Below are 10,685 nucleotides of genomic sequence, written 5' to 3'. Positions count from 1 at the left end.
AAACATGGAAAGCATCAATATTGAAACAAATGCAGAATATGCTGCAGATTCTTGTTTGTTTATTTGCTTGAAGTTGCAAGTGATTCACCTATAGTCAACCTTGTCTAATCACGTATGCCTCACGTTCAAAGTTGCTCTCCTTCGCAGCAGTGAGTGAGGCAATACTGATAAAGACTGAGGCTTTATTTTTTTTCAGTTTGTGTTATGCTGTCTGTGTGTCCAGTCTGTTTTTACTGACCTTAATGGAAGAAGCTGGAGGCGTGCGACTAGGGTGTGGCTGTTTTTATACAGTTTTGCGATATTCCATCTGCATTGCTTAAATTCAAGCTGTGTGATTGTCTGTTCTGTGCTTATGAAAAAGCCTGCTGTGCTTCTTTTTTTTTTTTGTGAAAGCTTAATTACAGCAGCTAATCATGCTTGAGACTTACTATTATATCAGCATGCCGTGCAGAGGTGAGGCTGATCCAGCACTGGAAATAACAGAAGGTGTGTGGGCTTGCTGCCTGAGACACAGGTCTGAGAGGAATGGACGTCTATAACATCAACATCAGTCCAATAACTCAAAGTTCAAAACACAGAGCAAACCGACTCCTCTCTTTTCTTTCTCCATTTCTTATCAGAAGAAAATCCTCACCTGAATGCTGCAGCTATAACAATCCTATACGCAAACCTACACAGCTCCCAGCACACCTCACAGTAAGAAGATGGTGAATTATAGCCATCACCTATAGCACAGCGTCTCACACAGGGCAAACCCGGCCAGTGTGCAGCCTGTCACTGGGCTGGATGAAGAAACAACACTGACAATGTGAGCTCACTAATGTACAGCAAGTGGAGTGGTGTGTGCGTGTGTGTGTGTGTGTGTGTGTGTGTGTGTGTGTGTGTGTAGAGAGAGACTAACCTACAGATGAGACAGAGTTCCTCCAGTGTGTTGTCAATGCGAGTGCGTACTCACATTTGTTTTAACCAGAGAAAAACGAAAGAAAACAGGGAGTTGTCATCAATGAGTCGTCTGCCGTTTTAAAATTCATTGAGCTTTTCTCAGGGGGAAAGCAGACAGCTGATAGCTGAATCTGTCCCCCCCCTCCACCCCTCACCCCTCACCCCCCAACACACACATCCACCCTCTTCCTCACATCTTTCTCTCTTCCTCTTGCTGGAAAAAAAAAGTTATAACTTTGGCCTATATCACAGAGAGGATGTGACACTGGACTGCATGCGTTGTCCTCCTATAGATAAACAGCGCAGCGAACGAGGCCGGGGTTTAAAAAACGGACAAGAAGTCGCTGGTAGAAATACAGTAAGTCATACGGACACCCGTGTCAGAAGTGTGTTGTTTCAGGGCTGTGGGGAACTGAAAGCGTGTTGGTTTCAATGGTGTGTGTGTGTGAGTGTGTGTTTGTCCCTGATCTCAGACATCAGACAACTTGCGCACACGCAACCACATACAAACACACATTTGAAATCCCAGTTGAGGGTTAGTACACTTGAGAGCAGGGCAATGGTTTACTTCCCTTACTCTCTCTCTCTCTCTCTCTCTCTCTCTCTCTCTCCTTCCTCATATGCTCACAGGAACCTGTCAAATCTAAGACCTGAAAGTTTTACGCTTATTATCCACCGTAGCCTTTCCCAGTATGCTGTAACCCCCCCACACACACACACACACACACACACACACACACGCAAATGTACCCAAAGTAAATGGACAAGCGAGCAGGTTTTTTTTTCCTTTTGCTGTTATGAAGATTCAGGCCTGGAAAGGAGCCAGTGTATTTCTTCCCCAAACTTTTGTTGTCTGTGTCTTTTTCATTTTCCCCATAGGCTAGTTCTGTGTTGTTTTATGTACGTGTCCCTTGTTGTTTCTTCCATGTGGTTTCTTTGTCTTTCAGCCTCTTATCTCTTTGTTTCTTCCCTTGCTCTCCTTCTATTTTCTCTCCCATTCTCTCCCTCGACTTCCTGCTATCTCTCCCCCTCACTCACACCCTCACTCAATCTTTCTCTTTCTCTCTCTCTCCCTCCCCTCCCCTCCCCTCCCCTCCCTGCCTCCCTCGCGCTCACTCTCATTCCCTATCTCTCCCTCCTCCCCCCTCCGCTCCCCTTTCTCTCTATCTTTTTCATTCTAGCAGCACTCCCAGCCGCTGATGATTGATCAAGGTTTTCAAGGTTTGCCCTTTCCTGTTATTTAGTAGGAAATGTTTATGCACAGTCCTCAGCCTTACAGTCACAATTGGCATCTGTCCACACAGTGTGTGTCGCGCTCGCCTGCACCTATACATACATTTCTCAAATGCACTTTTTTATTTCTTCTCCCCACACATTTCCCTGTTTACCAGTTAAAATGGGTAAGGTAAGCTCTGGTATATTGGAATACCTGTCTAATTATCAGGATCATCTTCAGAGCCGACTACTTAAGCACACAACCTGTACTTTGCCTGCAGGTACTCTGCCGCACTGTTTCTCAACACAGCCTGAAAGAAATCTGGAAGTTCAATAGTTAATGTCTTCCCTTGCTGTTTTTCCTTTTCCTCACTCTCTCCGTCTCTCTATCTCCTTTCCTCTCTCCATTCCCTTTGCTCTCCACCCCCCCCCCCCCCCCCGCCCGTCCCCCCTCCCTCCTCCTCCACCTCCTCCTCTTCTTCATTCTGAACCCCCCACCCCCACCCCCTCCTTCCTTTTCTCTTTTCTCTTGCTGATGGACTCTTCTTTTTTATTTTCACACTCCACCATCCCCCTTTTTTCTTCTCTCTTTTTCTCTCTCCTTCTTTCCTTTCACTGCATTTTCTTTCAACCCTCTATCTCTCTTCCCATCCCCACCCTCCCACCCTCCTCCACCCCCTCCCCTCTTTCTTTTCTCTCTCTTTTATTCTTTCTTTCTCTTTCTCTTGCCACATCCTTTCTTATGCCCCAGCCCCCCCCCCCCCCCATCTCTCCTTTTCCTTCTTCCTCCTTTTTACTGCATTCTCTTCTTCCCTCCCCCACCCGGCTCTCTTTCCTCTCTCCCTTTTTCTTTCTGTCTCTCTCACCCCCCCCCCCCCCCCCCCCCCTCCTCCTCCTCCTCTTCCTCCACTCAGCTTCACTCCCCCTCCCTGTGCTTCTTTCTTCCTTATTCTTTCTCCCCCACGTCTGTCTCCCTCCCTCCCTCTCTCTTAACAGCTTTTCTCTCCTTTCTTTCTCCTTCTTTTTTCTTTTGTCACTCATTTTTTTTTTCTTCTTCTGAATTTCTCAGACAGTATACTTCAGGCTGTCTCAATAGTTAATTAGTTTGAATCTAGAAATAATGGCAAACTACATGGTCTCTGGAAAGTTTACATTTTAGCATTTCTCAGACATTATCTGTCTGACTGTTTTGCTGCTGAGAGACGCACCTCCACCCATACTCTCTCTGAGTGTTTGTGTGTGTTGTGCAAGTGTGTACGTGCCTCTATGTGTGCCTGCATACATACACGTATAGAAACGTGTTTGTGCGTGTGTAAATTCACATATATCTGTGTGAGAGAAACAACTGATTAGATTTTATAACTGTTTGTACGTTTGAGCACACTCGTAAAAAAAAGGAAATGCAAAGTATTAAGTGTGATCAAGAAAAGATAGAGCTTGTGTCTCTGTGTGCCTTCAAGAGAAATGTGTGTTGAAGGGTCATGCTGAATTGTATGTAGTGAGAAAGGGAGATAAGATGTGTGTGTGTGTGTGTGTGTGTGTGTGTGTGTGTGTGTCTGTGTGTGTGTGTGTGTGTGTGTGTGTGTGTGTGTGTGTGTGTGTGTGTGTGTGTGTGTGTGTGTTTGTAAGAGAAAAGAGGAGAGAAAGAGAAGTGAGATGGGAAGGAGAGGGTGGGAGGAAGAGAAAGAAATGGGGTGATGCTGTGTGTGTCTCTCTCTCTGTCTGTCTGTGTGTGTGCGTGTGTGTGTGTGTGTGTGTGTGTGTGTGTGTGTGTGCGCGTGCGTGCGTGCGTGTGTGTGTGTGTGTGTGTGTGTGTGTGTGTGTGTGTGTGTGTGTGTGTGTGTGTGGTGGGGGGGGGCTAGGCACAGTCAGTTCTGATAACAGCAACAGTAGGAGGAGGATGAGCCGTGGGACCGCCCCACTCTCCCACAGATATAAATAGGAGGTGGATTTTTTTACTCCACTCATTTCTCCTGAAGGATGAGATCCCTGAAACACCTCAAACATCACTCCAGGAACAATGTGGTGAGTTTGTAACCCAAAGATGGAGAAAGATGTGTTGCTGCTAAGGGTTAGGAGGGGGGCTGGTGGTTACTTGTTTGGCAGTTTGTTAGTGAGGTATTTACACTCTTATGTGAGTCTGAGTCTGTATGTGAGGGGAAGCGAGATTACTTTTTACATTCATATGAGTACCGCAGTGAGAACATCTTTTCAAAAAAAGATAACAGTTGTGTTTCTATCTCTGGCGCACGTTTTCTGCTGCTGCTCTAATTGTTTGTCCTTAGGTGTCTCTCAGATGCAACTTTAAATGTGAAAGTACGTACTCTTGCAATTACTACCCTACCTTCTCTTTCTCCTTGTCATTTGTCTTTTTCTCTTTCATTTTGTCAGCCTTTCATTTTGCTGTGTTTTTTCTTCTTTCTCCAGCTCCCCCTCCTTCCCTCCCTCACTCCTTCCCCTCTCTCTCTCTCTCTCACTCACTCTGTCTTTCTGTCTCTCTCCGCCCCCCCCCCCCCCACCCCCCCCTCGCACACCCCCTCCCTCTCCTTTTCCTTTCTCTCTTCCCTCCTCTCACATGCTCACTCAATCTCTCCTTCCCCTTCCCTCCCCTCCCTCTCCTCCCCTCTTTCTTTATCTTTCAGCCCCTCCATCTCATTTCTCTCTCTGTCTCCCTCCCTCCACTCCTCCCCCGCCCACAGCTCTTTCTCCTTCTCTCCATACCTCCCTCCCTCCCTCTCTTTTCTCTCACACACACACACACACACATGCTTTCAAATACACATCCAGTCTCTTTCCTTTTCTTTCTCACAAACACACAGTCTGTCTCTGTCTGACTACTTTAAAAGCAGTAATTATAAATGACGTGGTTATCAGGGCATCCAGGTCTACTCCCCTCTACCAACACACACACACACACACACTCACATAGATAAACACACACACACACCTTTATTCCTGCTCTATCTCCTCTTCCTTTCTCCATCCACTCTTTTCTTTTCTCTCAGTATTGTGTCAAGAAAGGAAGCAGCTCTTGCTGCTGCGTATGGCACAGAGTGAAGACTAGCGTCTCGTCTGAAAGAAAGTAGGGGTCAGAGAGCTTCTCTCTATACATTTTCCTACCACTCCGATCAATGCTGAGAAATAACCTGAAACCATTGGCCGACAATACTCGCTTCTCCTTTACCACAGATAGCCAGTTTGGTTGTAACACAATTTCTTCCTCACAGTTTCACTGTTCTGCTTTTACAGGCGGCGGGGTAAACATGTGCGTGTGGGTCTGAAACACTTCTGAACCATACAATTATGTTAGCGAGTCTTATGCATCGGTCTGGAATACAGAATGAGCTCGAAGCTCAATCGAATGTCTGTTATGGATATGAGACTGCCTGGTGGCATATATCATCTTGTTAAGGAAGCCCAGTGTGGCAGGCATTATGAAGTCGGCTACGGCAAGTGTAGAGCCGAGGCGCTCTGGTCCCCATGAATGAGACGGATAGGACCAGCGATGAGCTGACTTTGGTCAGCCAGGCTGCCCCGGGACCCCACAGGAAGTGCCGAGGACAGTCCACGGAAGTCAACTTCCTGGCTGGACCTGCATCCCTTGTTGTGTTCTTTATTATTCTAAAAGCCTGTCAAGGAAGGAAACGGGGTGCTAACACAGATCTGCCTTATCTCCTCGATCGAATGTTATGTGGATTCAGAGCAAAGAAACAAGGAACAGTATGAATGCAGCTTTCACAGTGTAACCCTGAAACACATTGTCTTAATACTCTACTGGACTCCTGGGAGGGCAAGATAGTGTTGCTTATGGTGACAGTTTGGATTCTTAAAAACTAAATCATATCATTTTTAATATTCTGGCAACAAAAAACCTTATGTTTGTACTTATAGTAAGGTTACCAATATCATGAGGCTACAATGGGGAAATGGGGTTATATGAGGAAACATTGTGCAAGGCAGGGTTTGTAACGACGGAGTCATAAAGAAAACACACATGAGGGAGATATTATTTCTTCAAGTTCATTTTTTAAAAACTTGTGTTTCTTCCAGGAGGAGGAGAGTAGCCGCTTGGTGCGGACCTACCCCAAGATGACAGAGGGCCACGTGGATGTGGGCACGCAGACGGAGCCCGTGGTGGTACTATCTCTGGCTCAGGCTGCCGTTCTTGGCCTCATCTCCCAGAATGAAATCTTTGGGGCCACCATTGCTCCTAATGGCTTTTACACTGGGGAGCCCAGAGAGTGTGCCCCTCCTCCACCTGAGTCAATGGAGTATGAGTATGCAGATCAGCTAATAGGAGCCAATGGGGACTACCTGGCTGAGCCTGCTGGCGAGACGGAGCCCCAGCCCCACTGCAGTGAGAGAAGAAGGCCCGGGCCCCGCGGGAGGACCAAGAGGCCCAGGAGTGACGAGGGTCACCCACACAAAGTAACAAGTCCACAGGCTCAGGTCAAAGGTGAACGGCTTGAGTCTGATACCCCTCCTTCCTGCATTCACATTAACAGCAGGCGAAATCCCGGCAAGTCCGAGGATCCAGTCAGCCAACAGAGATCTCTGAAAGAGGAGCAAGCCTGCGGAGACTGTCTCTCATGTGCGAGAGAGACACCCAGGCCGAAAACAGACGGACAGCCAGAACAGGAAGGAGAAGAAAACACTGGCAAAGAAAGACAGAAGAAGGAAGAAGATTTGGTGGTGGAGGAGGAAGAATTGGAGGAGGCACTGAACCTCAAGACCAGCGGGGACACTGGCAGTCCTCTGGGGAGCCGCTTTTATGAGTCCAGTGAGGTGGCCTACGAGTCCACTGACATGGCCCTGCCAGGAGAGTATGAGGAGAACGGCCAGGCCATGCTGTGGTCAGACCCAGAGGGCCTTGCCAGGCGAATGCAGATCGACCGGCTGGACATCAACGTACAGATCGACGAGTCGTACTGCGTCGATGTGGGAGAAGGTCTGAAACGCTGGAAGTGCCGCATGTGTGAAAAGTCGTACACGTCCAAATATAACCTCGTCACTCATATTCTGGGCCACAACGGAATTAAACCCCATGAATGTCTACACTGTGGAAAGCTCTTTAAGCAGCCGAGCCACCTCCAGACTCACCTGCTCACCCACCAGGGAACCAGACCTCACAAGTGCACAGTTTGTGAGAAGGCCTTCACGCAGACCAGCCACCTGAAGAGGCACATGCTGCAGCATTCGGACGTCAAGCCCTACAGCTGCCGCTTCTGTGGCCGCGGCTTCGCCTACCCCAGCGAGCTGAGGACCCACGAGAACAAACACGAGAACGGTCAGTGCCATGTCTGCACCCAGTGCGGTCTTGAGTTCCCAACCTACGCGCACCTGAAGCGCCACCTGGCCAGCCACCAGGGCCCGACCACGTACCAGTGCACAGAGTGCAACAAGTCCTTTGCTTACCGCAGCCAGCTACAGAACCACTTGATGAAGCATCAGAACGTGCGGCCTTACGTTTGCCCCGAGTGCGGCATGGAGTTCGTCCAGATCCACCACCTCCGACAACACGCTCTCACCCACAAGGTACTGGCACCGCACGCCCTCGCATTTAAGGTAGTAAAACCCAGATGTTGGGCCTTTGTCAACCAGTGTGTTCAAAACAAAAACCCAAATAGGTACATACTCACTCTATGTTTAAAACGTCATTATCAAGATATAAACATACAAGTTTTAATTATTTTAGCATCACTCCTTCAGAGTCCTCTGTATGAATCCTCATAGGAAAATGGGAGGGTATAGTGTACACTTGCACCACAGCCTTTCCTCCAAAACCAGTTGCTTTGTAAACATAGCCTTCAAAGGCCTTGAGTTTTTTTTGTTTGGCTCAACCCCCCACTTGCATGTGTTTTGTGTTGTGTGTCATTCGCAGAGCTACTTCCCTTTGTGTCTGATGAATCACCCTGGTCTTTCTCTCCATTTCATTATATAATCTGTTTCATTCTATAGGAAAAACTATATTTCTTTTCATGCCATTTGCTTTTGTTAAATATTAAAATTAAAGTCAAATAAATGTTGAAACAAGAAAAGAAGTTAAATCTCTCCATTGTTTGGCTGTTCCCACTCTACTTAGCGGGAGGGCTAATGTAACCTACATGTGTTGGATCAAAAGCCAGAATGCAAATGCTCCTTGTGTGTTTTCCCTCTGTGACTCATTATTTATTTTCCTCTAAACCATATATTAAGCCAAATTAATTAAGGGGCCCAAACACTCTTTGTTTCTGCAGGGTATGAAGGAATTCAAGTGTGAGGTCTGTGCCAGAGAGTTCACCCTGTCGGCCAACCTGAAGAGACACATGTTGATCCATGCCAGTGTGAGGCCGTTCCAGTGCCACGTCTGTTTCAAGACATTCGTCCAGAAGCAGACCCTTAAAACGCACATGATCGTCCACCTGCCAGTCAAGCCTTTCAAATGCAAGGTGAGTGAAGCCAGTGGAGTTGTGCTTTGAGATCACTGGGTCCCACTGCGACTGAGCCGGGAGGGGTCCTGACTATCGCACTCTTTTGTCTCTCAGGTGTGCGGAAAGTCATTCAACAGAATGTACAACCTCCTCGGCCACATGCACCTCCACGCCGGCAGCAAGCCCTTCAAGTGCCCATACTGCACCAGCAAGTTCAACCTGAAGGGAAACCTCAGCCGACACATGAAAGTCAAACACGGCATCATGGACACCTCTATAGAGGGACATGGTGAGTACCTCCATTGCTCATCAATGTATTACACTCTCTGCGATGAAACAGATGAAACTCCTTGATGGTATTCGATGATGGGTCGTGTGTGGCTCATTTCTTTGCGAGACTGCTCGGTGGGCTTCATGTCGCATTATTGTCACTCAGTCTGCCCCCAATGCACTTTGACTCAGCATGCGCTGTAATCGAGTGGCCAAGTGTTTTGATGTTTCTCTGTCACTCCCACCCCGTGTGATTAGTAAATATAGCAGTGCCTGGATTAGACATGCTTGTCTCTATCAGTAGAGGCTGATACAGAGGCAGAGGAGGAGGGGCCATGTGTCTTTGGGAAGAGCTCTGTATGTGTGTGTTGTTGAGGACAGAGTGCGATGATTTTTGTGTATTTGCTTCCTTCATCAGAACCGCCCAAAGACACAGAAGGCCAGGAGGACTACGAAGAGGAGAGCTTTGAATTCAGCGAGCGAGAAAACCGAGCTAACAACAACAACACACCAGACATTGCTAAACTATCTCAAATGGAGTATTACAGCACCTATGGGAAGGGCACAGGGCGCTTCAGTACTGCATGAATTATTGAAATGAACCCAAATTGAATATAAGTGTGAACTAATGAAAACAGGATTGTTTTTTTGCTTTTAAAAGCATCGTGCTTGGGTTGTTCTTCAAGTGTGTGAAGAAACCAAGCAAACTGCACATTCATATGCACTGGAAACACTCGTAATGCTACGACATTTGGAAATATATACTTTTTACCTTATGACATATTTTTCATCTCTAAAACACAGCAAATCTACTGAATACATATATTATATTTGAGAAAAGTGGACTGCCTAAAACAGGGCCATTTAGGTAAAGTGAATAAATATATATACACAAATACATCGATGTTGTCAGTTGCTTAAAAACAGGAACATCATCCGAGCCGAATTTAAAAAGCACATTTTTAGCTACAACCTTTAAAGCATATGACGTTAAACTGCACTTACTCATTCAGACAATCCCGCTCTCTCTCAAGTCTGCTGGGGTAAACTAACGTGAAGAGTTGAAGGGAAGAAGTCATTTCACAAGCCAAAGCTTATCAAGTTGCAAAGGTTAATGATTCACTTTGATCTTTACTGTGATAAATTTAATTTGAGGTCTGCAAAATGAGTTATATTCAATTGGATTTGCGATCTGTGTTTAATTGTATATTATTGTACAGAATGTATCAGTCCTCTCGTATGGTGGCTGGTACTATAATCAGTGCGTTGCACTGAGGACCACTGTGTCTACTTTTTAGGTTTTTCCATTAACAAGCATCACCCTGTATTGATCTCTAGTCTATGAATGTAATTGTTTCTGTGGAATGTTTAAAGACTCTAATCAAAATACACTTTTTAAATGGTAGGACACCCTTTACCAAAGAATTGGATCAAATCTTGCAGCTACGGGGACTGTAAGTCTCTTTTCCTTGCTGTTGTGTTGAGCTGGGACATTAGATTTCTTGGGGTCCAATCGCAGACCTCATGAAATTACATTCAGGTCCCACCCCCCCCCCCCCACCCATCTGTAGATCTTCTCTAAAGATTACCACAGAGAACAGACTGTGGCACAGCTTCTCTTTCAACCAGTCTCACAGTTTCCCTCCATCCAGGCCTTCACGAGACAAGACTGCAGCATTTTTTCAGAGGCAATGCAAACCCTGCATTCATATTGCAGTTCTGTATTTTTTTTTTATATGGATGAATCTCAACAAGAAGTGTCCCAAAAAAAAAAAACTCAAGACACAAATATTAAGTGCCCCAGTGTGTCTGCAAGAGCATGCCATCCATCATGCTGCACGCTGGTCC

General features: G+C 46.5%; 1 protein-coding gene across 1 annotated transcript; it reads left to right on the top strand.

Moving 5' to 3' along the window:
• Positions 1-5,637: 5,637 nt before the first annotated feature.
• znf710a (zinc finger protein 710a) lies at positions 5,638-9,637 on the top strand (the record flags this gene model as incomplete). Its single annotated transcript, XM_079163507.1, has 6 exons — positions 5,638-5,760; positions 6,208-6,693; positions 6,859-7,692; positions 8,394-8,585; positions 8,682-8,856; positions 9,256-9,637. The coding sequence occupies 6 exons, from the start codon at positions 5,638-5,640 to the stop codon at positions 9,423-9,425; spliced, it is 1,980 nt and encodes a 659-aa protein (XP_079019633.1). The 3' UTR covers positions 9,426-9,637.
• Positions 9,638-10,685: the final 1,048 nt, after the last annotated feature.

The sequence above is a fragment of the Pholis gunnellus genome (genome assembly GCF_910591455.1).
Source record: "Pholis gunnellus genome assembly, chromosome: 7".
Taxonomy (NCBI): domain Eukaryota; kingdom Metazoa; phylum Chordata; class Actinopteri; order Perciformes; family Pholidae; genus Pholis; species Pholis gunnellus.
Note: the sequence above shows the minus strand (reverse complement) of the source record. Positions and strands in the feature narration are given on the sequence as shown.